This window comes from Leptodactylus fuscus, chromosome 4, assembly GCF_031893055.1.
Source record: "Leptodactylus fuscus isolate aLepFus1 chromosome 4, aLepFus1.hap2, whole genome shotgun sequence".
In the NCBI taxonomy this organism is placed as follows: domain Eukaryota; kingdom Metazoa; phylum Chordata; class Amphibia; order Anura; family Leptodactylidae; genus Leptodactylus; species Leptodactylus fuscus.
The window spans coordinates 202,840,806-202,867,547 of NC_134268.1; the positions used below are offsets into that span (position 1 = coordinate 202,840,806).

The 26,742-nt window shown below is 44.4% G+C and overlaps 1 protein-coding gene across 1 annotated transcript; it reads left to right on the plus strand.

The window, feature by feature from the left end:
- The first annotated feature begins 861 nt into the window (after positions 1–861).
- On the plus strand, positions 862–23,250 carry LOC142199929 (protein nucleotidyltransferase YdiU-like). Its single transcript, XM_075269860.1, has 19 exons — positions 862–1,144; positions 2,328–2,446; positions 3,175–3,303; positions 3,391–3,455; positions 5,489–5,545; positions 6,809–6,907; positions 7,323–7,390; positions 8,846–8,933; positions 9,025–9,094; positions 9,703–9,775; positions 11,831–11,914; positions 15,114–15,243; positions 16,714–16,758; positions 16,997–17,078; positions 17,159–17,251; positions 18,087–18,166; positions 21,517–21,560; positions 22,004–22,083; positions 23,034–23,250. Exons 1-19 carry the CDS (start codon positions 931–933, stop codon positions 23,154–23,156), a joined length of 1,743 nt encoding a protein of 580 aa, XP_075125961.1. The 5' UTR covers positions 862–930; the 3' UTR covers positions 23,157–23,250.
- Positions 23,251–26,742: the final 3,492 nt, after the last annotated feature.

Genomic DNA, 26,742 nt, shown 5'->3' on the forward strand with positions numbered 1-26,742 from the left:
CTTGAATCCTTTTCAGCCTAACATATTTGTCCATGCTCTATCCACATGTTAAAGGACACTACTAGTGACGACCCATAAAGCTTTGTTTGTGTAATGGCTGCAACCTCTATTACAAAATTGTCTGAACACTGTATAAGCAATGCCGCCCCTGCTACCTCTTGTGTCACCCCCTCTACCTCATAGATTGTAAGCTCTTGTGAGCAGGGCCCTCAGTCCCATTGTGTGAAATGACGTTCTTTGTTTTGTATCTGTCTGTATCTGAACCCTATAAATTGTACAGTGCTGCGGAATATGTTGGCGCTATATAAATAAAATTTATTATTATTATTATTATAAGGGAATCCAGAATCTTGTTTTTCCATGATGATATTCCTTCCATGGCCAATTTTTGCTGAGAGAATTTGGCCTTAAAGGAATCTTCCTATTTTTACTTTTATGACTCTTCATTAGGTTTACCATAAGAATAATTTTGGTGGTGGTCCAACCTCTGTGACCTCTTCTGTCGAGAATGGAGAGCCTTCAGTCCACAGAGAAGAATAGAAGCAAGTTTTTTGGCTTTTTTTAGGGTAACTGGAAGCAACACCTTTGGTTTACGACACTACCTTTAATCTCTGTGGCCAGCCTCATCATCTTAACTAAACCTAGAAACATGGCACCCGTCAATCTCAGCATCAGTGTCAGACCCCACTAAACTTACTTTTAAGGTCAATGGTAACTGGATTTTGGCAAATTATCCAGCTTATGTGGTAAAAATTTTGGTAAATTCCCCTAAAGTGAAGATAACGTTTCCTTTCCTCTTTTATCTTTCCTTTACATGTATCATCTCTTGTATTTTCCAACAGATGAGGACCATGTCCCTACATAGAGATCCTTCTGTCCCAGAGATGGTTTGTAAAGCATCTTATAGGGTATAAATGGGAGTAGGTCACTATGATGTGGAGCAGCCTCATTGGTCTGGTTTGTATATGGACATCCTATATACTATACGGCCTGACCTGGAAACACAACATCCCTCCGAGCACAACGAGCAGCAGTGTCAGGCGAACAGATGTCATTAATACGCTAAACAGCAGCGACTCCTGTGGCCAGCGAAGGAAGGCGTCTTCTCTGCGGTTATGGAGCCCATCACTGGACGATGATCTAGGTGACATTGATTGTTTTCTTAAGTGTATGTTCCCATGAAGCCCACGATGGATGGAAGAGAGTGAAATACCTCCTCCATCTGGTCTGGTCTAGTGATCTTTGATGCTGATAGTCCCTTCTTACAGTTATACAGTACTGTATATAGTGTGGATAGCGGATCCAGTAGGAGGCAGGGACTCCCAGCATCATCGATCACTAAGATGCAAGGAGTCCAGTCAGTCCAGTAGGATTGGATCGGGAAATGTAGCCTATGTATGGACCAACTTTTCCAGTCTGGATCGCCCTGTCTGTATTTGGGCTTAAAGGGGTCCTATCATTAAAATCACTTTTTTTTTTTTCTCAATTACACACAGGAATAGCCTTAAGAAAGGCTATTTTTCTCCTACCTTTAGATGTCTTCTCCGCTCTGCCGTTCGGTAGAAATCCTGTTTTTTGTCTGTATGTAAATTAGTTCTCTTGCAGCACTGAGGGCGGGCCCCAGTGCTCAAACAGCACTGGGGGCGTCCCCAATGCTGCGAGAGAACTCTCCAGCGCCGCCTCCATCTTCTTCAGGAACAGCCTCTCTGCGCGTCTTCTTCCGGAGCTGGGTTCAAACTTATAGGCCTCGGGCAGAGCAGACTGCGCATGCCCACGGCCACAAGAAAAATGGTCACTTACACAGTAAGCGGCCATTTTCTTGTGGCCGCTTACACAGTAAGCTGATGTAAATGGCCATTTTCTTGTGGCCTGTGGGCATGCGCAGTCGGCTCTGTCCGAGGCCTAGAAGTTTGAACCCAGCTACGGAAGAAGACGTGCAGAAAGGCAGTTTCTGAAGAAGATGGAGGCGGCGCTGGAGAGTTCTCTCGCAGCATTGGGGACGCCCCCAGTGCTGTTTGAGCGCTGGGGTCCGCCCCCAGTGCTGCAAGAGAACTCATTTGCGTACAGATGAAAACCAGGATTTCCACCGAATAGCAGCACGTAGAAGACGTCTAAAGGTAGCAGAAGAATAACCTTTCTTAAGGCTATTCCTACGTGTGGTCGAGAAACAATGCGATTTTAATGATAGAATCCATTTAAAGGGCTAGTAAGTTAAAAGGAAGTCTATCATTGGGATTTTTAACTAAACCTCTCTTCATGTAGCCCTTAGGAAGGTTATTGTAGGCATAGCTATTGCTTTTTTAAAAAAAAAATTTTTTTAATTTCAGTCAAATTGCCGATCGACTCAATTGGAATCAATTATGTAAGAAAGGTGAAGGATTGCATCTTCTCTTATGTCTACCCCACTCCTTTCACTTCTGATGTACGTCTTGTAGCAGTCTCAGAGGTAAGCCACAATAACATAGTTGTAAATAACCACATAACTATCACTATACACCATGTTACAACTTATAAAGAGAATTCATCTTTGTAAATTACAGTCTGCGCAATCATCCAGAGCTGCATTCACAATCCTGCAGGCTTCAGAGCTGTAATCTCCTTTATATTCCCCATTCTTTCAGATAATTCTCTATGGATTTGAATTTAGGGAAGTATTTGCCAGGTACTATCACTATTACATTATAAGACATAAGCTGTAGTGCTAGGAGTGTGTCTGACTAGAGGGAGTGTCTGACAACAAGCTTGTCGACTATTTGCAATGATGACGCCATTGGGGTTTAGGGTCCAAAACTTACGTAAATTACAGCCACCCGACTCACAATGCAACGAAAATTTAATTATAATTCACCAATGAGCCCAGAATTCTGCATTAGCACCCAGTGAAGTTGAGATCCGCCCACCTTGCTTCACTGCGCATGTACAGTACATTGGGTGCATGCGCTATTAAGGGAGGAGGCTGCAACTTCTCCAGGCACATGTATTGATGCAAACATGCAGATTCCAGGACTCATTGGAGTCATAACATGATACATTGCATGTGAAGGGTGTCTGTAATTTGTACTGGCTTTGGATCCTAAATCCTATATACAGTATATAATAGCATGCTGGCAGTTTAGTGGCCCCGAGTCCCTTGACAGGTTCCCTTTTGGATAACACCTATTATTATCTCCCCAGGACGTACTGGACACTCTGCTGGATCTAGACATTTCTGTTGCGGACACAGAGGATTTCCTCCAGTTTGTTAGTGGGGGTAAATCACTCTCGGGATTTGCTCCCCTAGCGCACCGATATGGAGGCCACCAGGTGACTACCGAGCAAAGTTTATGGTAGTCAGTTTTTGCCATTGATCTATATTGTAAGTTTTTGGAAATTGATCTTGTTTCTCTTTAGTTTGGTGTATGGTCAGGCCAACTGGGAGATGGCAGAGCGCATTTAATTGGCACATATATCAACAGGTATTGTATAAATCTATGTACAGTATAATGATATATCACATAAATTAGAAAAATATCAAGTACAACATATTACACAGTGCCACACCCGGCCATAGGTTGTGTCTGGTATTGCAGCTCAGCTTCATTGGTAAGCTGCAAGACTATATAGGATGTGGCTGGGATTCGTTAGCATCACAAAACATCACATTTTTTTCCACGGTACTTCCGCCGCGGGCAAACTGAGACATTTACACCGTGTGGGGCAGAGGTCTAAATTGGGTTTTAGTGCAAAATTTTGCAGGTTTGCTTTGCATCACCCCATTTCTGCTGTTGATTTCAGTGTAGAGTGTGCCTGATTTATGGGGAGGTGCACCCTCTGCCCGTGCAAGGGATATGAAGACTGGTGTTAAAATGCTCCTGTGACTCTTTGCAGATATGATGCATAGCAAAGTAGCAAACATTTCACAACCACACTGGCCAATACAGTACCTACATCCTGTAGTAAAAGGGTTAAAAATACGCGTTACGATAATATAACATCTGTCTAGTAAAACCCGCAGCTGTGTTCTTGGCCTACAACGGAGACGATCTTTGCTTTGGCCACCAGGTGTCTCCCTGTTGATACGCACAAGGCTCGTGTACGAGATATAAGACAACTTAGTCATTGCTTTTAATAATGGAGCATTATCGATCCTATCAGAAACATCAATATTTCCTGAATCTGCTGACCGTAAACCTGTCAAAAAATAATTTAGGGAAATTTCAAATAAAATGTCTTCTTTTAAAGTGATAAAAAAAAGAAAAGAAATCGATATCAAGAACCGTAGCGACTTGATTAAACTTTACTGAAGCGCGGCTCCAATGTGTCAGCAATGTCTGCAGGGTGAAAAACTTCAGATATGGATACTAAAGTTAGATACTTCAAAGTGCAATAGCATTAAAGCGTATTTCCCTGCAAAAAACTGTTTTAGCAGTCCAGTTCTTCGTCATTTGGGTCTCCTGGCGGACCAGAACAGCGCTAGTGTGAGCATGATGTCCCCCGCCAGACCTGAACGACGGAGACTTTTTTCTCCACCCCTTTAAATGGCGGACCCCATTATAGTCAATGGGGTCCGCCTGTGTACATGGGTCACTGTTGTTTTAGTGGTTTGTGGTCCCCAATGGACCTGAACGACGGAGACCACGGCGATATTGTGAACCTAGTGTTAGTGATGATCTGGCCATTCTGCAGCTCAGTCTCATTCAAATAAATGGGACTGAGCTGTAATACCACGAACAGCCACTATACAATGTATGGCGCTGTGCATGGTGTAGTGAAAAGGCTGTGACACTGGTCTAAAGCCAAGTAGCCGTTTCAATCATCAGATCAGAGTGAGTGCCAAGTGTCGGGTCTGATATTGATGAGCAATCTTAAGGACAGTTCATCATTGCCATGGCGTTGGAAGACTCCTTTAAGGATGGTTGAGTCCATATGGTTTAAGTTTAGTATTCCATGGTGATACTCGGTGGACCACAAATCATGGTACATGTGCAATTTTGGTTTATGTGTTTATCTACTTCTTCTGCCGTCGTAGAGCATGACGAGAGACCTCTCCATAGACCTCAATGAGTTGTCTCTGGACTATAGCTGCTCATAGCCACGGCTATGCTGTAAAGCAGGGGGCAGCAACCTTCAGCAGTCCCGTTATTGTCACACTACAACTCCCAGCATGCTCCATTCACGTCTATGGGAGTTCCAAGAACAGCAGAGTAAATTTCATGATGGGAGTTGTAGTTGCACAACAGCTGGAGCACTGAAGGTTGCTGAGCCCTGCCGTAAAGCAAATCACTAAATGCTGCTAAACAGTAGAGGCGCTCAGGCAAGATGGCCGACTCCATAATCATGTACAGAGAATTGAATAAAACAATGTAAACAGAAAGTGACATCATTCACCTGCTCTTCATAAAGCGGCAATATGGCAATACAGCCCCTTTAAGATGTGGTCTTAGGTTTGACTCGTCTATTTTCTATCTCTATTATTTCTTAATTCTAATATGTAAAATCAATCTGGCAGGTTCGGCGAGCGATGGGAACTGCAGTTAAAAGGATCAGGAAAAACTCCTTATTCTAGGTAATCCGGTCACAATGCATTCATGTGGGTCTTATATTATGTCACACAGGCCTTGGAGATGTTAAAGGCCTTGCCCGGGATTAGAAAAACATGGCTGCCTTCTTCTTAAAACAGCGCCATAGCTGTCCATGAGTTGTTTCTGGTATTGCAGCTCACCTTCAATGAAGGGAATAGAGATGAACTACCACTTATCACACCCAGCTTTTCTAGGATTCTGAAACTGCTGCTATACTGTGGGGTCGAGCAAACATAATAAACAGTGTTAGGGGCCATTCACACAGCGGAAAATGAAGAGGATCAGCAATCTGTCATGGCTTTCCACTGCTGAACAGATACAGATGAATCTTGAGTCTTGAGCCGCAGAATCCATGGGTAAATCAGACACGACATCCGCAGCAAGATTGAGCAGGATCCTGTGGTGATCTCTCCTTCCATTTGAAAATAATGGGAGACAGAATCTGGGAGGAATTCGCTTCCAAATCGGCATCAAATTCCTATTCGTGAACAGTTTCTTAGGCCTGGTTTACATCTGCGCTGGGTAATCCGAATACTGAATGCATTGGCAAGTGGAGAGTTTATGAAGGCACACGGACCCCATCGATTATAATGGGGTCCGTGTGTTTTTTCACACAGTGTCCGCACGGAACATGCAGACAGAAAAGTACCTCACGATCTACTTTCGTGTCTGCATGAATCATACAGACAAGGCATGGAAAGCACACGGACCCCATTTCAGTCTATAGGGTCCATGTGCTTTCACTGCTCACCGCTTGTCAATGCGGACTCCCCGAACACATTACCGAACCAGGCCTTACTCACCTCTCCTGGGCTCCGATGGGGCTCCCTCTTCTCTTCTGGTCTTCTGCCTGATGTCAGGGAGCGCTGAGGCTTGTGTTTGCTCCTTAGCGGGGAATGATGTCAGAAGACTAAAAGAGAAGAGGAAGCCACATCGGAGCCCAGGAGAGGTGAGTAACACTGTTTTTATGTTTGATCACCCCCTATTGGCCTTATTATATAGCTCTTCAGGCCCCAAACAAAACTGGAGGGGGAACAAATATTGTAATAACTGAACTGCAATAACTGACATGAACAAATTCATGTTGGTTATCCGGGTTGATGTTCGTTTTAGGTTATTTTTCGATTAATCGCCCAGCCCTAGTGACAAGCCCTGTATAAGTTGTATTGTGCCATAGATATATATATATATATATATATATATATATATATAACAGTTCTAATATTAGTTATGCTATGTGGTCCTAGGAGGGGAGATGGGAGAGCTGTGCTGCGCTCCTCTGTCAGAGAGTTCCTGTGCAGCGAGGCCATGCACTACCTGGGTGTTCCCACCAGCAGAGCCGCCAGGTACGTGTGTATGAGAGATATAGTGAATTGGTCTTCAGAAACAAATCTTTATCAAAATTTACTATTATTACCTCTAACGTGCTCCTATAATGGCCAATGTCATCCCCATCAAAAGTGCAAATCACGTTGTATTCCTAAAATAATATCTTTGTGCTGAGCAATTGATCCAAAATGCCAACTACTAGGTGTCTCATGTCCTCGTGTGAAGTCTGTCTCTGGCAGCAGAGACACTGAGACGGATTGCAGGAAGTGGTGATAGGGTTTTGCTTTTATAGTTATAAGCGGTGCTTCCGGCTTTTGCCCCTCAGTGTCCACCACAGCTCTCCCTTAGATAGATAAAATGTATTGCCACCCTGTGAAAATAAAAATATTCCATTAATGTGTGGGATATAACATGATGCAATCTATCACACAGCCTTGTTGTAAGCGATGATGCCGTCTGGAGAGACCAGTTTTACAATGGAAATGTGAAGAAAGAACGAGGTATGTACCGTATAGGATTCTCAGAGAAGTATATATGCTGCTCAAGTCATCTTGTAAGGATCTCCCTCTAATGTAAGTGCTGGGATACGCCATCACTTAAAGGGAATGTCACCAGAATGCAGCAGAATAACACAGCCCCCCCCCCCAGATAGATAGGTTAAGGTCACCTATTAAGTGTTTTCCTCTTGTGATTTCCTCGCCGTCACCATTTACAAATGAGTTTTTTGGAGCAATAGCAGTACCAGTGACCTCTTTGGAGCAATGTAACGCCCTTGTTGCTCCAACGAGCTTCACAAAATCAGTGATATCTCGGCAACGGAGACAGCGATTCACAAGGGGAAAACATGGTTATTTTCAGGTGACCCTAACCTAACTATCTGTGGAACGGGGTTGATATGCTGGTTCTGGTGACAAACTCCCTTTGAAGGAGATGCATCAACCTTTAACATCCTAGAGCCATGATGGCGAACCTATGGCACGTGTGCCAGACGTGTCACTCAGAGTCCTGTCTGTGGGCACCCATCTGTGGAACAGATTATACTGTGTGGGGCCAGTTTGCAGCAGATTACACTGTGTGGGGCTCACTGTGGAGCAAATTGTACTGTTTATCGACCACTGTGGAGCAGATTGTACTGTGTGGGGGCGCTATTTTTATCACACAGTATCTGTTTTATAGCAGACAAGTGATATTATTACAGACCGTCCGTAACTCTCCACAATTGCGGATCCGCACAGTATTAAGGTTAAATTGCCATGTTGGCACTGATAAATTAGTGGGTTTTGGGTTACAGTTTGGGCTCTCGGTCTCTATAAGGTTCTCCATCACTGTCCTAGAGCATGTTAAGAGTATCAATCTAAGGAAACTTTTACATGGTCCAATTTGTGTGCCGAACTAGCGCCAAGCAATGGTAAACCAGTGGACACATGTAAATAGTTTCTAGGTGATCCCTCGTTTCATAGTGTCCCCCCCTGTGCAATAACAGTATATGTATGGGCAAGTATGGGGCACCTTCATTACTACCACTGCAGTCATCTACATGTGTCCGCTACCCATATGACACCCGTTAAAGATCCTAAAACTAAAGGACAGACATAACAAGACATGGTATAAGTGAGTGTCATAACTTTAATTCTACATCATCAGACAGTCATTATTAGAACAAAATCCGACCCCTTTAAGTGATAGTAACCATAGTAAAGTATAATCGTATACTAAACAACATTATAAGTTATAGGAAGCAGATAGGGAAGATATACTAAATCAGTCACTAGAGATGACTAAGATTCATTTCTATGGAGCGTGCTGTTCGGATCGGCTGATCCGAACAGTACTCGCTCATCTCTATCAGTCACACAGTACTTGATAGGGATATACTGTATACTAGATAGTCATTAACATTACCATATACTAGAAACATTATTATTATTATTATATATTTCCTTCTTCCTATATAGGGGCAGTGGTATTGCGAGTTGCCAAATCTTGGTTTCGTATTGGTTCTCTAGAGATTTTGGCTAAATCCGGGGAATTTCTCTTGTTAAGGTAATGGGGGTATTGGGAAAACATTTTATTTTGCAATAAGACAAGGTTCACACTACCGATATTTAATGTCCGTTGCTCTCCTCCGTCACAGGGAATTGGCTGACTTTATCATTACGCAACACTTTCCAGCTATCATCCCGACAGATTCCAATAGACTTTTGGTGAGACCTGTTTTGGTTTAACTGCTTCCTATAACAGATATGGGGTTTCTCTATGGTATATTGGTGGTCATGTATACACCTTCCTGCTCCATTCAGTGTCTATGAGGCCAATGGAAACATACAAGTACAATGGCCAGCTCATATAGCTATGAGTCCTCTGGATTCTGGCTAAGCACCTTCATGTTGTTGTGCCTTTGGTATAGGAGGCCAGCGTACCCTGCACCATAGTACCCTGCCTTTATATAGGGCAGTGCATGCCGATAGCTCTGCTCTCATTTCCAACCAAGGACAGGCGGCAAATCTAGACTAGCATCCCTATATGTATTATATCAAGATCTACCAAAACTGGCCGGATCTGACAACTCTTTTCCTATTGATACCTGGTAGACACTACTGGCACTATGTCTCTGAAGACAAAAGCATCCTATAAAGAAAGTTCTATAGAGCTTACTGTATATATCTTATTTCCCAAGGGTTGAGGACTGAAGTGTCTAGTGACTTCCATATATTAGATTGCTGCCAATATCAGCAGGGAAACTGAAACTGGAATCTATAGGTGGCTGCAATGTCGGGCTTTGCATGTTATATATCAAGACTTTTTATTGCAGACTTTCTTCAACACAGTAGTGTCTCAGACGGCAGATATGATTGCACGGTGGATGGCTGTAGGATTTGCACATGGTAAGTTGATACTTAAATGTATTAAGATTCCAATATGCTTCAAAGGATTGTCCAGGTTATAGGATTTTATGGACTATCTTTAGGACAGGTTGTAAATATCTGGATTGTGGGGTTATGACAGGCGGCCCCTGCACTGAGCAACTTTGCATGGCCGCTTAAGACACCCATACTACACACAACATGGGACCAGAAGTACATAGCTCCAGGCCCTGTGTAGTGGCTGAGCATCGGTTTTGCAGCTCAGCCCCAGCTGCAATATCAATACCTGGGCACTAGACGGAGCTCGGAGTCATTTGCTTCTGGCCCCATATTGTTTATAGTATCTGTGCTGGAAGTGGCCCCATACAGTTCTTCATTTATAAAAAGAAATCCTATATCCTGGACAACTCCTTTAAGACAAAGTTCCTTAAAGGGATAGCCCCATCTTGGCATTTGTGGCTATAGCCATAGGATAGATGCAGGCTCCTGATAGATGCATCTATCTCAACAACAAGGCCCTGTTCGTGCCTGTAAGTGAAGGAGGGCACACACACACAATGAGAAGGGTTGAGCGATCGGGATCGGGAAAGATCGGTTCCCGATCTGCGATTGAGCAGATTTCACGATCAGGATCGGCTGGAAAATGATCGGAAATCGGATTTTGAAATCTCAAGATCGGATCAACCCTAAAAGTGACTTTTCCCATAGAGAAGCATTGACTAGGGTTGAGCGATCGGGATTGGGAAAGATCAGATCCCAATCGGCGATCAAGAAAATTTCACGATCGCGATCGGCTGGAAAATGATTGGAAATCTCAAGATCAGCTCAACCCTAATAATGAGGTCAGAAACCCAGGGATGGGGTCCACATCTATCAGGCATTTCTGGAATATTCTATGGATATAAACCCCATAAATACACAATCATCTGCGGACATGCCATCGGCGGTAGTTGTCATCTCTAAACCCAGATGTCATCCCTTAGATATCATAGTCAATAACAACTGCGGCATCAAGATTAATAAAAAAAACATGGCTAGTTCTATAGGACACATTTGGCTAAATTGGGAAACCGGCTTCGTCCTAAAGGCCCAAAATAGGGAGTGTCCATGATATACTTCATTTTTAGTGACCAGAAAGTCGCTATTTTCTGTTACTTTCTGGCTATAATCTGCCATACCAAGTAACAAGTGCTGTAGAGTATTCAGGCCGTGTAACCTCATACTGTGTCACGTCATTCCTCCTGCGGATAGCGAGTATCTGTGATTGCGGCTGTGAAGTTGTCCTCTGGTCACAGCGCACGTCTCTGATCTGTGTTATCTTGTCTGACACGCTGCTCGCTATGGCCTTGTGAGACTGAAGCACTGTGACCTTCCTTCCATCTCCTTATCTCTGCTCTCATGTAGCTGCAGCACTTGTCACCGATTTCTATACACAGAGGAGCAATGGTTATCATTGTCATTTACTTATTCATTCATTTCTCTGCGCTTACATAGCACCAACATATTTAGCAGTGTTGTACAGAGATTGGTATCGTTCCCTGTCCCCAATCGGACACGTAGTCTAATCTGAAGTGTACATGGCGGCCAATTTCGTAGGAAGCCAAGAGTATGGGGACAGGTAGGCCGTAATGGGACAAAACAATACTGAGGATTATTAGGAGAAATTGGGCACAGACGCCCCTTTTCCACTGCCTGGCAATGGCATGACTCAGATCGGTTAAAGGGGATGTCCAAGAATTGTAGCAAGGAAGGTGTTATATGAAGATGGTGCCCTTTCAGAAAGTCCCGAGGCTCATGTGACCAGTGATTTGTCTCAGTGGTTGCTAGTATGGAACCAGTGACGTATATGTGTGATGTCATCAGTCCATGTCCAGATAAATAAATAAAATATAAAATTTGGACATTCATTCAAGGTCAGAGCCCCAAAACCCTCTGCTCGATGACAGTGACACCCTAGTAACTTCAACAATCTCAGATGAGACCGACTAATGGGTCACCCACTCCTATGTACCATCTATAAGAATTACTTAGCAATAATGGCAGTAACATACATCTCCCCGTCTTCTCTTACTGCAGGTGTGTGCAATACAGATAACTTCAGCCTCCTGTCCATCACTATAGATTTTGGGCCCTTTGGTTTCATGGAGAGTTACGATGCTGGTGAGTTTCCTCCGCTTGTTGGTACAGATTATCTGTCCTTGTTCTGTATTGTAGTAGGGTACACGATGTATACCTTGGAATATTATGCTGCTCTGCGGTACATGACTAGCAGAATTGATATTAGATATATTGACTTTATACTGCCCTAAACCACATATACATGTGTACACACCATAGCACTCTCCCCTACCTCTGTACCCTGTATCTGTACCAATTTTGATGTCATTTCCACTAACCTTGGTGCTGCCGCCCAGTGCCCTCTGCCACCTACTACGGAGGTGCCACCTTGGACGTCATCTTGGACTTTCCTTCATGAACTTCAGGTTCAACTTCCACCTTCCATGGGTCCTCCGTTGCCTACAACATGCTTACATCAATGTGCCTTTTCCCTACCCAGACGCATGCTCTTCTCCCACCTTCCTGTACCTCAGCAGTAAGATTACCTTGGTTCCTGCAGTTTGCCAAAGTGTTTGTTCTTGATTTTACTCTTACCGATCTGGCTGGTTTATTTCATCTCATATTCTTGGCTTCTGTCAGCCTTGTTCTGTGTCTGACTAAAAATGTGACCGAACTCCGCCTGTCTCAACCCCTTCACCGTCTGGCCACTTATTCTGCCTGTCTACCGCTCTATGTACTTAGCTCACATCAGCTGTTTGCTATAATGACCCGGGAGCTCCTTGCAGCAAAGTTCAAATCCCTGTGTTGGGTGATACTGAGGAATCCCTTAGACGTTGGTCCGACGTTAAAACCCCTTTACAGGCGACTGTGGTGTGGGTCAGTGTGCTATCCGTGTATTTCATGGATAGCACACTGACCCATTCCTTCCTTTGGGCCTGTATACACGACTCTGATTTTCACAGCCCCGTGTGTGGGCCGACAGACCAGTCCGTATCAGATAGGACATGTTCTATTCCTGTCTTATTTTGCGGCCATTGCTTCCATGGCTCCTATTCTTTTAATGAAAGGGGCCGCAGAAGTACGGCTCGTGCACGGGCAGCACACGGGGACACCCACGTGTGTAGCCCGTGCTTTTAATTCATGGCAGGCCGGTTGCAGCACGGTCGTCTTCAACCAACCTAAGGCTGAGCCCCACAGAACGAGCCACACCAAAAAAAAAAAATGTTGCAGAAAAGACTGTCATGTTTTTCACAGAAAGTCTGTAGAGCTTTCCTCTCTGGACTTTCTGCCCCTATGGATAGGTTATCAAAGTGAAAGATCAATGTGGAGTTGGACCAGGACCAGGTAAGCCCTGGAGCTGACGCCTAGGGAGGACAGAGGACACAGGACAGAAAAAACACACGGGTTTGGGGGTCTCGATGCCCTCTTATAGGGCCCAGCCATGTGAATTGCAATGGGCTAATTAAAAATTCCACCTGTCCTACCAGCACACAGGGGCAGAAAATACCCCGTATTGTGCTGCTGGTGGGACGACAGGGAAATAAGCATAATGCTCATTCTTCAGGCGGATTCCTCCTGATAACTCCTAATACAATGAATGGTAGGTGGGAAACACACCTCTTCCTTTGGCGCAGAATTGGACATGGAATTTGTTAAACTACACTTGTGGAATGTGGAATTTGGCCCTGCCCAATGAAGGCAAAATACAGCGGCGCTATTCACCAAATTCAGCGTCAAATTCCACTTGAAAATCAGCGTCAAATTCCTATGTGTTAACACGGCCTTAAGTTGAAAGTAGAATGTGTAACAATCCAGTGAATCCACAGAGAGGGGCACAGGACTGAGTCAGCCTCACAACATGGATCCCATCAATCATTAGAAAGGTATTGTATAATCCTTATGGTACAGTATGTCGTAACTAGGGTTGAGCGATCGTGTTCGGAAAAGATCGGATTTAGATCGGCGATCGAGAAAATTTCACGATCGCCATCGGAATTCCGAATACGATCTTTTTATGTGGGATTGAGATCGGTGATTTTTTCCTACAATGCTTTGCTTAGCCTTCACACTGAATATACGCTGTATACTCAGTGTGAAGGCTCTGCTGCAGTTCCATAGGAATGAATGGAAGCAGCCAGCACACAGCCTTAACCCCCTGCGCGCCGGCTGCCTCCATTCATTGGAATGGGAGGCTAAACTAACATCTGTAGCAGCTACTTACCTCTAGAGATGGCTGCTCCGGTGCCCTCCTTCTTATTGCCTCGCTGCCCCGCCTCCCAGGTTAGTGTTTAAAGCGCTAGATAGGCGGGGCTTGTGCCTTAGGAGAGTGTGGGCGGGTACAGGGCGGGGAGACGTGACGTCTCCCCTACCAGTACCCGCCCACACTCTCCTAACCTGGCAGGGAGGGGGCAGGGAGCAGCGTGGAGCGGCAGCGAAGCAAAGAAGAAGGCACCGGGCACCGGGCCAGCCATCTCTGGAGGTAAGTGGACACCAGGGGGGACTAAGTAGCCAGAGGATTAAAAAAAATTCCTCTGGTTACTTTAGTGATTCACTACACAACGTGGATTCTAACAATTGTTAGAGTCCATGCTGAATAGTGAATAGGATTGCTTTTAAAATCCGATCTCCGATTAATTAAAAAATCCCATTGACTTGCATTGGGATCGGAATTGGGATCGAAATCGGGTTCGAATGAAAAATGATCGGAAATCGGATTTTAAAATCGATCCTGAAAAGTCAAGATCGGCTCAACCCTAGTCGTAACTTCATTTTGTATCTATGCCTTTACAATACACGAAACCTCCCCTTCCCCATAGGAAAACACTCTGCACGTTCCAAAGCCTTGTTTGTAACAATCCCTCTAACCTTCTGTGCGGAGCACAAACACATTCTGGATACCTTGCCCCTAGCACGGAAGGATTTAACATATTTTCCAAAGAAAACAAATGTTGGGGATGATAGATGAGCATTATGTTCTTGCCGCAACTTCCACAGATTACTCTGGTTAACATAACACGGGAGGTTTATTATGTACCACTAACAATCAATTGCTTTACAATTTGTGTCTGGGAGGAGGAGGATGGCGGAGAGAAGCATCTGGAAATCTGTAGCCTCTGCTGCGAAAATAAATACCCCATAGCTGGCAGCGTTGCGGATGGGACGGGTTTGGGGTCCTTCTAAGCTTCTCCTCTAGCTATTGAGCCAGAAATAAGTCTATTGTCGAACGGCTGCAATTACTATTTATTTTAATTCCCCCTTTTTCGGGTCTTTTGGTAATTTGCAATGTGTTTTCTTTAAATAGATTACGTTCCAAACACATCTGACGATGAAGGGAGGTACAGGATCGGAAACCAGGCCAACGTAGGAATGTATAATCTGAACAAGCTGCTTGTCGCTCTAAACCCCCTGATGGACAACAGACAAAAACACATGTGAGTCGGCCCCCCCGCTGCCCGAACCTGTCTACCCCTAGGACCCCGGGATACTGGTATGGTGGCAGTGCAGACTGTCGCTGACCGGTGTGCGTGTGTTCTTCTGCCCCTTTGATCCCTAAGAGGATCAGGCCGGACTAAACCATGTTGTGTTGATAAATGACCATTGACAGATGGAATTAGGTGCTTATTTTTACAAAGGGAGACCGACCCTATTCCAAAAACAGCATGACAGCCCACTGGAAGCCTAATGTGTGTACATGTGAGGCCTAATACTGTAGACGGTAGCCCAAGGAATGCTCCATGAGGCTTATCATCCACTTTGGACAACCTATTTTTTATTAGTTTTGTTGCAATCCCACTGCAATCTGTAGGATTATCCAGCTGCATGTGTTCATTTAACCTACAGCACCCCCACAGGGGAAAGAAAGCATTACACAAGTTCCCATTGTAATGAATGGACTTGTTGGGTCTGCCAGTAGAAGAGACTTTTTTGGTAGCTGTTCTCTGCTCTGGCTTATGATGGGATGATTGGGTTAAAGGGATCCTATCATTGGATACCCTTTTTTTCTGACTAACACTTAGGAATAGCTTTAAGAAAGGCTATTCTTCTCCTACCTTTAGATGTGTTCGCCACGACGCCGTTCGGTAGAAATCCATGTTTTCTTTCTATGCAAATGAGTTCTCTTGCAGCACTGGGGGCGGTCCCCAGCGCTCAAACAGCACTAGGGGTGTCCCCAATGCTGTGATAGAACTCTTCAGTGGCGCCTCCATCTGCTTCTGGAACATCCTCTCCCTGTGTCTTCTTCCGACCTGGGTTTCAATCTCCTGACTGCGCATGCCCAGGCCACAAGAAAATGGCTGCTTACATAGTAAGCAGGTGTAAGTGGCCATTTTCTTGTGGCCCAGACATGTGCACTCGGCTAGGTTCCCATCTGCGCCGGGTTCTCCTTTGTTCGGTTCCATAATGACGGAGAGCTGGAACACTAAAACTAAGGTTACACCCGGACATCAGCAGACCCCATTGACTATAATGGGTCCCTCCATTTTCATACAGAATTTTTTGTTTTTTTCTGCAGCAAATTCTCCAATGGAGGCTCCGGCGCAGATATGAACTTAGCCTAAACCAGACAACCACTTTTGGCCCTGTGCACACCATCGTAGTGTTGGTCCATGTGCTGTCATTATAAAATAATGGATAACATATGGAGCCATTCATTTCTATTGTCCTTATACAAATTCCTACCCATACTGTTTGATCCATCTATTTTTTGAGAGCATTCGCCTGCCATCTGTTCCATTTTCTGACTAAAGTCTTGTCCATGGCGCTTTCAAGGGCGCCGTAATAAAGAATATTAAGTTTATTAAAATCTAGCACCGTATAAACCCATTTTATATTTAACCATTTACATACATAGTATAGCGCCACCTGATGTTCAAAGTCTAGTAACTGATGTCATTTTATTTCAGAGCTTCAAAAATTCTCGCAGAATTTCCAAATTTCTATTACCAGAGGTATGTCACCCATAACCATCGAAGGGGTTGTCCAAAACCAGTGCCACGTCTGTTCATGGTTTTGTGTTTGGTATTCTAGCCTAGCTCCTCTGAAGTCAATGACATTGAGCTGCAATACCACACACAGCCTGTGGAGAGGAGTGGCGCTGTTTTTTTTGGGAAAAAGTAGCCATGTTTTTCTAAACTCCTCTTTAACTCCTATACAAATCCCTTTCATGCTTTTTCTCCTTGATTCCAGATTTACAGAGCTCTTTAGGGCCAAACTGGGATTTTTAGGTACAAGGGAAGAAGACTTGACTTTGATTGTGACCTTTCTTAATGTAAGTGATATCCAGGATGTGACGGGGCTTTTCAGATAAAATCGCCTGTCATATTGGACTTTTGTTTTCTTCTCTTACAGATGATGGAAGACACAAGGGCTGATTTTACAATGTCATTTCGTCATCTGAGCGAGATAACGGAGCGCCAGATAAAAGATCTCACCATTCCTGAGGTATCTGCTGGCTTAAAGGGAATTAACCATTGATGACCTAACTTTATCGGTGGGGGTTCCTTCTTAGTTTACATAACCTAAGGTTGTGACATTGCAGATCAGTCCCCACAATATTACTCATATCCACCCTTGCCAATCTAATATACATAGCCTATTCTAGTCGGCCATCGATATTTAAAGGGGTTGTCTGCTTTTGGTCAATACTTACTTGTTAGAGGCTGATCACAATGACCACCAGCAATCAACTGTAATCTGTGAGCAAATTTAGCAGCAAGTGTTTAATTTGTCTGCAGCGCCTCCGCAGGAAAAATTCAGTATTACATTATGTTTGCAGATGATCTCTTTGGAGAAGGAGGGTGTTGTCACTTACCTCTTTGGGGCAATGGCAATATTCTTGTTGCTCCAAAGAGCTCGTTTGCAAATTTATAGAAACAGCGAAATCTTGAAGTAGCCATTCACAAGGGGAAAAGATGTTGGATTCAGGTAACCCAGGGTTTGGTTGGTGACAGACTGGCTTTATTGTATTGTCTATGAAATGGAGGACAGGACTAGTCCCCTACAGAAAGAGATGGTCCTTGTAACCTCCACTCGCTCCAGCCAAGAGATGTGGATCCTAATCTCTGGATTACAGCATATAAAATGGGTTTTTGAAATGGGAGAACCACTTTAAATCCCAGATAACCCCTTTAATACACCTTATGTATCTGTATGAAAACGATGTCCACTACAAGGCTACATCCTGCAGTCAGGACTTCCCGCTGGTATTACAGATTTACTATTATTGGTCAGGAATGATGTCATCTGCTGTTTTTATGATTTTTGGTCAATGTTTAAGGACTACTGGGAGCTTCATGATATAAGCCAACACAAGGATTTCCCAGCCTGGGTCCCAGCCTACCTGCAGAGATTACAGAGGTAAAGTTATGTCATATAACCTATATTGGTAAGTGTCATATGAAGCTATGAGAGCCATATAGATTCTGCTTTCACAAGCATCAGGTCCTGACTAGGGTTGAGCGATCGTGTTTGGAAAAAATCGGATTCCGATCGGCGATCGAGAAAATTTCACGATCGCGATCGGAATTCCGAACACGATCTTTTTAGGTGGGATCGAGATCGGTAGTATTTCCCACAATGCCTTCACACTGAGTATATAGCATATACTCAGTGTGAAGGCTCCGCTGCGGTTCCATAGGAATGAATGGAAGCAGCCGGCACACAGCCTTAACCCCCCTGCGCGCCGGCTGCCTCCATTCATTCTAATGGGAGACTAAAGTAGCATCTCTAGTAGCTACTTACCTCCAGAGATGGCTGCTCCACTGCTGTTCGCCTCGCTGCCGCTCCAGCTGCAGTCTTCTTCGCCTTGCTGCCCCCTCCCTGCCAGGTTAGGAGAGTGTGGGTGGGTACAGGGCGGGGAGACGTGACGTCTCCCCTCCCAGTACCCGCCCACACTCTCCTAACCTGGCAGGGAGGGGGCAGCGAAGGGAGAAGAAGACTGCAGCTGGAGCGGCAGCTAGGACAAGAAGAAGGAGAAGCAGTGGAGCAGCCATCTCTGCAGGTAAGTGGACATCAGTGGGGACTAAGTAGCCAGAGGTTTAAAAAAAAATCCTCTGGCTACTTAGTGATTCACTACACAGCCTGGATTCTAACAATTGTTAGATTCCATGCTGTATAGTGAATAGGATTGCTTTTAAAATCCGATCTCCGATTAATTAAAAAATCCCATTGACTTGCATTGGGATCGGAATTGGGATCGAGATCGGGTTCGAATGAAAAATGATCGGAAATTGGATTTTAAAATCGATCCTGAAAAGTCAGGATCAGCTCAACCCTAGTCCTGACCCATAGTTGGATCTATCAGTCAGGGTTTCAGTACACTTCCTGGATGCTAGGCATTAATTTCTCTCTCTTTGGTTGGGTTGGCTCCATTGTCCTGTCTGCTCTTCCCACGTGGAAGGCTTTTATTAGCAGACCCTCTGGGAGACATTGTAGATGGACCACATTGTCCAGAACATCTGTATAATCCCATGCTGTTGCTATCTGCTAGCTACTTGCACCTTCTCCTCCATTTGCTTCTTGGTAATGCTCCTGGCCATACTCTTTGACATCATGGGAGCAAAGTGTACCAAAGTGTGTGGAGAATAAGAACACCAAGGTGTGGTTGAGCTTGGTGGATGACGTCTACATTGATGACCTATCCTTAGGATAGGTCATCAATATCAGATCTTTGGACACCCAACAGATTAGCTGATAATGGGATCCATGACAGCCATAACTAGGACAGTGTACAAACCCATAAGCATACAGCTCCATACAGTGTGTTGTGGCTGCGATGAGTTACTGCATCTCAGTTCCTCCTAACTTAAAGGGGTTGTCCCATTATCCCATTATGGACATTATATATATCTGATCCATAGGACAGTATATAATTGTCCAATCAATGGGATCACCAGATCACCCCAGTGATCAGGAGAACGTATGATCGAAAATATCCCCAAGGACTCCTTGTGAATGGAGTGCCAGCGTGTTTGCAAGTGCACTGGCACTCCATTCACAAGAAGGCCTTGGGGGAACTTTTGGTCCCCGTCCTCCTGATCACTGGGGGACCTGGCAATCGGGCCCCTAGCGATCAGACAGTTGTTCCCTGTACTGTAGATAGGGGATAATTCTCCATAATGGGGCAACTCCTTTAATAAAAAAGACTACTACACATTGTGTGGCACTGTCTTCTTCTCGCACAATAGCTAGGGTTAGTTTTGGTGGCTGCAACTCTTGATATCAGCTGATTGGTGGGGGTGCTGGGTGTCTGACCCTGATTGATCTTATCCTGACCTAGGTATTGGTCATCAGTACCAATATCCTGGAAAACCTCTATTATCATGGGCTTAAGCCCATGTAAGACACAATGATCCCTCAGTAAAGTTAAAGGGGGTTTCCGGAATAAAGATATCGATGAACTTTTCTTAGGACAGATGAAACCCACCCCCCCAGCGATCACCAGTTCATAGGAGCAGCATTGACAGTGAATGGAGCAGGATGCAGACAGCTGTGCTCTCTGTGCAGTGGCTGAACCAAGTCATGCAGCTGAGCTCCAGTAGATGATCTGCAGTAACCCGGCCTAGTCACTACACAATGAACACAGCTGTCTGCTTAAAGCCTCATTCTCTGGGTATGCACTGGCTGCTTCTGTGAACAGCTGATTGCCGGGGTGTCCGGGTGTCAGACCCCCATACATCTGATATTGATGACCTATCCTAAGTATAGATCATCAATATTTTTAGCCCCCAAGACCCCTTTAAAGGGTATCCTTATTGGCTGTTGCCTTCTGTACACTGCTGCACACGGAGCTTTGTTCTGATAACACTACCAGGATCCTTCTCCTTCCATTGGTGGAGTATATAGATGGATGGACGTGCATGTATATATAAACGAATTTCATGTCCTGATTACTGATCACAAATTGATGGTGTTTAAATGACTTTTAACATCTGTATTGTTATTAAGTTAATGGGGTGTGACTGAGCCAGAACCCAACATCTCCGAGTGCTTCCAGATGCCTCGCACCGCTCTAGCATCCAGTAGCTACAGCCATCAGAAGCAATACACACCATCCATTTTATTGAGCTTTGCTCATGTAGAGATCCAGTAAGATAACACAAGTGTTCTTGGAAGACGTGTATATTTTTATGTTTATGGCACAACCTGAGCAAATATACAAGAACATGAATAATGAGGTAATGGAAGCTGCTACTGTAACAGTACAGGCTGTGTAGAGTAGAACTATCTGTACCAGTACACACTCACTACTGCAACAAATAACATGACCGTCTAGTACTGGATGTATCTAAGGAGAATCTGCCACACCACACTCTAAATAGATAGAGGATCCTTCACCACCACCACCTATTCCAGTTCATTGCATCCCTCGATAGGTGCCGCTCCACTGATTCTAGAACTGTTGCATTTTTTTCTCTGGCCCCTACCATTTCGGAGCAATCAATGCTTTTAATTTCAGCACAAGTATACTGTCAAGTGGGTGGAGTCAGACTGACAGGACCCGCTCAACTGATAGTAAAGAGCACAATTGTGCTGAAATGAATGTAAAGATTGCTCAGGAACTGTAGGGGCTAGAGAAAAAATTACAACTGCACCGGAATTACTGGAGGGGTGTCTATTGATGTCTGCAGGAACTCCTTATTCTGCAATATATATATAATTTTTACATGAATCTTAATAATATTTTATATCTTTTTCATTGTACTTAGTAACCCAGATGACTCTGAGTCTAAAAGAAGACAACGGATGAAAAGTAAGATCCGTAATCCTTGCGGTAGTATCAAAGGGGTTGCTCTGACTGGCGATCATATGATCACTGCAGATCCTGTCGCTGAACCTCTTGTCAATCAGGGGGGTCACATGTGAAGGACCCCCAACTACTCTTTGCATATACTCTAATACAGGGGTCCTCAAACTTTTTAAACAGTGGGCCGGAGGCAGAGCAGGTCGCACAGACATTGGGAGCGGTGCCCTCCAATAGGTAAAGTGAAGTGCGCTCCATGGCCTGGCCCGAGCTCCCCAGGAACTTCATTATAAATGTACGCCTGCCGGCGTTGTCGGCGGGGCCAGACAGAAGTGCTTGGCGGGCCGCAGTTTGAGAACCCCTGTCCTAATAGGTCATGTGGATACAGGTTTTCTGTAACGACCCCATCAAACCCTGTAGTGTAAGTAACAATGCTCATGGTTGCTTTCCAGCTACCAACCCTAGATATATACTACGGAACTGGATGGCGGAATCTGCGGTGCGCAAGGCAGAGAAGAATGACTTCTCAGAGGTTAGTTGGTGAACCATGACTTGTATGCCAGATCTAGACAAAATCTGTCTATTGATTCCTCTCCTCTGGTGCAGCGCTTGGTATTCAGGGAAGAGACTGCATAACCATCTGATCGTTGGTGTCCGTGTCTCTTATTCCCCCACTCAAATATTGATAACCCATCCTAAGGATTCATCAATATACACCCATTGACAAAAAAACAACACACCCAAATGAAGACAGGTGTGGTTTGGCTCTTACCACTACCGTGTAACAAGGTTCTCGGGGTCTACTTTAGGTTAGTTTACCTCTTGGATAGAGATTCTTTGCAGCTAGACATGACTCTATGATACACTTGAATATATTTTGCCCAGTTGACAGACTTTGGCGGGCGCATCGTTGGACTGATAGAAGCCGGATGGTCATTTCAATGAATAGGCTGTTCTGACTTTGCTTTTAGGAGGTGTTGGGGGCAGGATTACGTGAGGGAATACACACATGGTGTACTGGCTCCAGATGGCCTGGACAGACCACCAGTACAGAGGATTGTTTGATCTGCCGACAAGCATGATCATCTCCCAGTGTCCTTGTCTATCATCCAGATGTAGGGGGCGCCTTCATTGCACACCACTGTCTCTGCCACAACTATTTCCAGGCAGAAGGAAATTTGATGTCACTGCATGTCCTGCCATTGACAACCAGTCCTTGTTGTCTTTGTTTGCAGTGGTGTTGTGTAAAAAGAAACATGAGCTGCTATGGACTGAAACCATATTGTCTTTAGCAACAAATCCAGGTTCTGCTGGGGATCCAGTCTGTAGGTAAATGTGCCACAGAACCTGTATACCTCCACGTCCAACTGTATCTCATCTTGTATCCAGGCTGGAGGTGGTTCAGTTGTACAGTTTTCCCCAATAAACTTCTACTTTTGGTGTAATATTGTAAGGTTTGATATTATTACTGTATTCACTTAGGTTCACCTACTGCAGAAAGTATTACAGCGACCTTTTCAAATGCAAAAGATGGCCGAACTGGCCGGATACTCCCGAAGAACTCCAGATTGGGCCAAGGACTTGAAGGTCAGCTGCTCGTCCTGATACAGCCTTAGACAATGGATGTAAGACTTATAAGTCACGTCTCAGGAGAATGGTGGTGGCGTCCATCATGAGTTGGAGGGGCTGGGCAACTGTAAGGGATGGGAAATGGCGAACTCCAGAATGGGCCATGGATTTTGGCAGCTCGTCCACATGCAGCCTTAGTAGATGTAAGAACTCTCAATAAATTCATATATATCTTTATATTTACATACATCATCATTCCATGCTGTCTGTACTAGGTGTTGTGATGTTGCCCCATCTATAGTGGTAATAAAGTATACTTGTGCTATTGTTGCTTTAATATGGTTACAAATACAATTTTTTTTTTTAATGGAAAAATGGACAGATATATGAAAAAATATAAATTTCCTTTCTCATTTCTTAATATTATTAGTTTCACCGATATCATCTATAGCAGAACTACCGTATATACTCGAGTATAAGCCAAATTTTTCAGCCCAGTTTTTGTACTGAAAAAGCCCCCTCGGCTTATACGCGAGTCAGCAAAATAAAAAGATTTTTTTTTTATTTTGGAGGGGGGAGGGGGTCTATGACCAGCCACAATATCAATGTATAGAATCTCCCATAAAATAGTGCAAAAAAAAAAAAAAAAAAGATTAAAAAAAAAATAAAAAAAATAAAAGCTCTAAATCTCTCCTTTCCCTAGAATACATATAAAAGTAGAAAATGACTGTGACACACAAACACATTAGGTATCCCTGTGTCTGACAGTGCCTGGTCTACTGAATATAGGGGATCTGCTCCTGTTCCATCGGGAAGGGGTTAATAGGAGCACTGCAGATCCCCTATATTCATCCAGGCTGAATTCCAAGTGGGGTAAAAAAAAAACCAGTCCTCAAGCTCAGGGAAGGGGCAGACAGACAACCAAAACACCCCCTCCCCTTTTCCAGCACCTACTGCACCCAAAAACTCCATCCATTTTAATTTTTGAAATTTTCCAGTAGCTGCTGCATTTCCCCCCTCGGCTTACACTCGAGTCAATAAGTTTTCCCAGTTTTTTGTGGTAAAATTAGGGAACTCGGCTTATATTCGGGTCGGCTTATACTCGAGTATATACGGTATACTATACCAGTCACCCCCTGATGTATACTGATACCAGGTGTGTCCAATATCCTGGAAATAAGGTGGCACGTGTCCTGTACACTTAGGTGGCAGATGCCATCTGTACGTGGATGCAGCACTTTGACCCCTGTGATAAGATGGATATGATAGACCGTTCTAGAACATGATGTGTTGGAAGCAGAACAAATTGGCAAGAGTAAAGATCGGCAAGACTTTGACTAGGGACATAGTGACATGGATAGATGACGGGGTCGGAGCCAAAGGTGTAACTTCCAGGGTAGCAGCTGCCATGGGACCCAATAATAAAGTGGGCCCATTACCACTCAGACCTAGGGTGCGGTTAGTGATAACTATAGATGATGGAAGGCAATGTGGGAAACTGAATCCACCTCCAACACAAAGCAGTCTGAATAAGTCCTTATACTTAGTGCTTAAATTAGGAAAAAATTTTAAGGGAAACTCTGGTTTAATGACACCTTCCCCCTTCCACCAAAGACCCTGACCGATTGAACGATGACCCGCCCTCCCCCCTGCAGACCCTTTCCAGACCCCAGAGTCTAATAATCGTAGACCCAGGAGAAGGTACAAACAGAATAAACACTGTTACTTACCTCTCCTGGGCTCCGGCACAGTCCCCGCAGATGTCGGCCATCTTCAATGATGTACGGGGCGTCACATGAGCAGGGGCTTGCATCGTGACCAAGCCCCGGCCCATGTGACATCTGAGATGTCACCAAGTAGGCCTGAAGCCTTCCGGAGCCAGGAGAGGTAAGTAACAATGTTTATTATGTTCCACATTCCACGTCAGACAATTTCTTAGTTTATATTGGAACGCTGACAGACATTTTTTAACTGAGTTCCGGCCCAATTGAATCGCTGCTTATACTCTTAATCCTTACTTGGTTTTGGAATATACATTCAGCAACTGCACTGTGTGAATGGGAATCAAAACTGTAAAAAATGAAATGTTGATACTGAACTGATGTAATGTGTGGGACATGTCCAGGTAATTCATTTGCATCCAGCTTCCATGGGATTTGGCTCTGCAGGAGTGAGAGTGTACAGAACTATATCCGATGCAGTGTCGCTGTATACTGTGTCTAGCTTGTCATTCCCATGGGCGACAGAATATTCTCATATCTATCCCAGAAGGTATTTCTCGTTGCTAATTCTCCCCATCTATAATTACTCTCATCAATTATGTGCCGGGCGCAGCTGCCGGAACAGGTCTGTGTTCATTCGGAGCAGGTGGTCGCTGTAGGTAGCGCCAACCCCCCGCCTGTAGACCTACACAGCAAACTGTATCACTTGCCAGCCATGGACAGATTGCTTTCACCCAGGGTTGTATTCACAGAGGACGCTCGTTTTACATTTAGCGTTTCATTTTCTGCTAAGTTATGAGCGTCTGTGGAATTTTAAGTGTTTCCTATTAAACCCCATTAAGTATAGCAATTATGTTCACATTTCCACCATGACCATACAGTTTCATGGTCAACTAGTTATGGCTGAAAGGGGTTGTCTCATTTCTTCCCTAAAAATAAGTTTTCTAGTGGTCACTATAGATCCAGCTCCAGGAAGCTCTGGTGAACAGTTGCAATTCCTGCGGGAAGATCCATTCATCAGGGGTTCCCTCTCTATAACAGACATATGTTTTAATAGGACATATGGACAGAGGCGGTCTTCCTAAAAGGGTTTTTCAGGCTAAAAATATTGATTGTGGGAGGTGTGACACTTGTAACCCCATCGATTAGCTGCTCTGATACACAGAGAAAGGGGCAGGAAGCAGAAAGCGCTGTTCTCTGGGTAGTGGTGAAACGGAGTCACTGCAGCTTAGCTTGTAACTGCTCTGTTCTAGCTCTGTTCTCTGTGTAGTGGCCAGAGCAGGTACTGTGGATCCGTTCTGTATATGAGGGCTAAATGGAAGCGAAGGCAGCTGTGGGCAAGAACGGGGATCTTCAAGAGTATTTGTTGGGTGAACCTAGCCAGATGCTTCTTTGAACCAAAACTGCTGTTATTATATTCTGGGGTCTCTTTAGACCCTGAATTATAATGATCGGAGGCCATGGGGAAGTGATCAAACATAAAAACCAGTGTTACTCACCTGTCCTGGGGTACAGCGCTACTTCCTGCTGTTTTCTGGTCTCTTTAGTGACATCATTAGTGCTGGCATAACCCACGTCTGTGACATCATTGAAGAGGACTGACAACAGCAGGAAGTTGTGCTGGGGCCCAGGAGAGGTGAGTAACACTAGTTTTTATCTTTGATCTCCTGATCCTTATACTCTGGGGTCTAAAAAGTGGGGCCACCGTCGGACGTTATACTGTGTGGAGGCCACTTTGGGACATTATACTCTGTAAAGGGGCAAAAAAATCTATAGGGTCCAGTTTTTGCTAGTTACACCTATATATCCTATTAATATTATAAATGTGAAATTTTGTGAGTTTGGATGTTTGTGGGTTTGTGTGTTCGGATGTTTGTTAGTCAATCACGCAAAACCCGCTC

Bases quoted from the DNA above. Each gene is read 5' to 3' on its own strand.
- LOC142199929 (XM_075269860.1), top strand. From the start codon at position 931: ATGATGTGGAGCAGCCTCATTGGTCTGGTTTGTATATGGACATCCTAT. The intron at 3,456-5,488 runs GTATTGTATAAA...TCAATCTGGCAG, and splicing joins ATTGGCACATATATCAACAG to GTTCGGCGAGCGATGGGAAC. The intron at 22,084-23,033 runs GTTAGTTGGTGA...GTATTCACTTAG, and splicing joins AGAAGAATGACTTCTCAGAG to GTTCACCTACTGCAGAAAGT.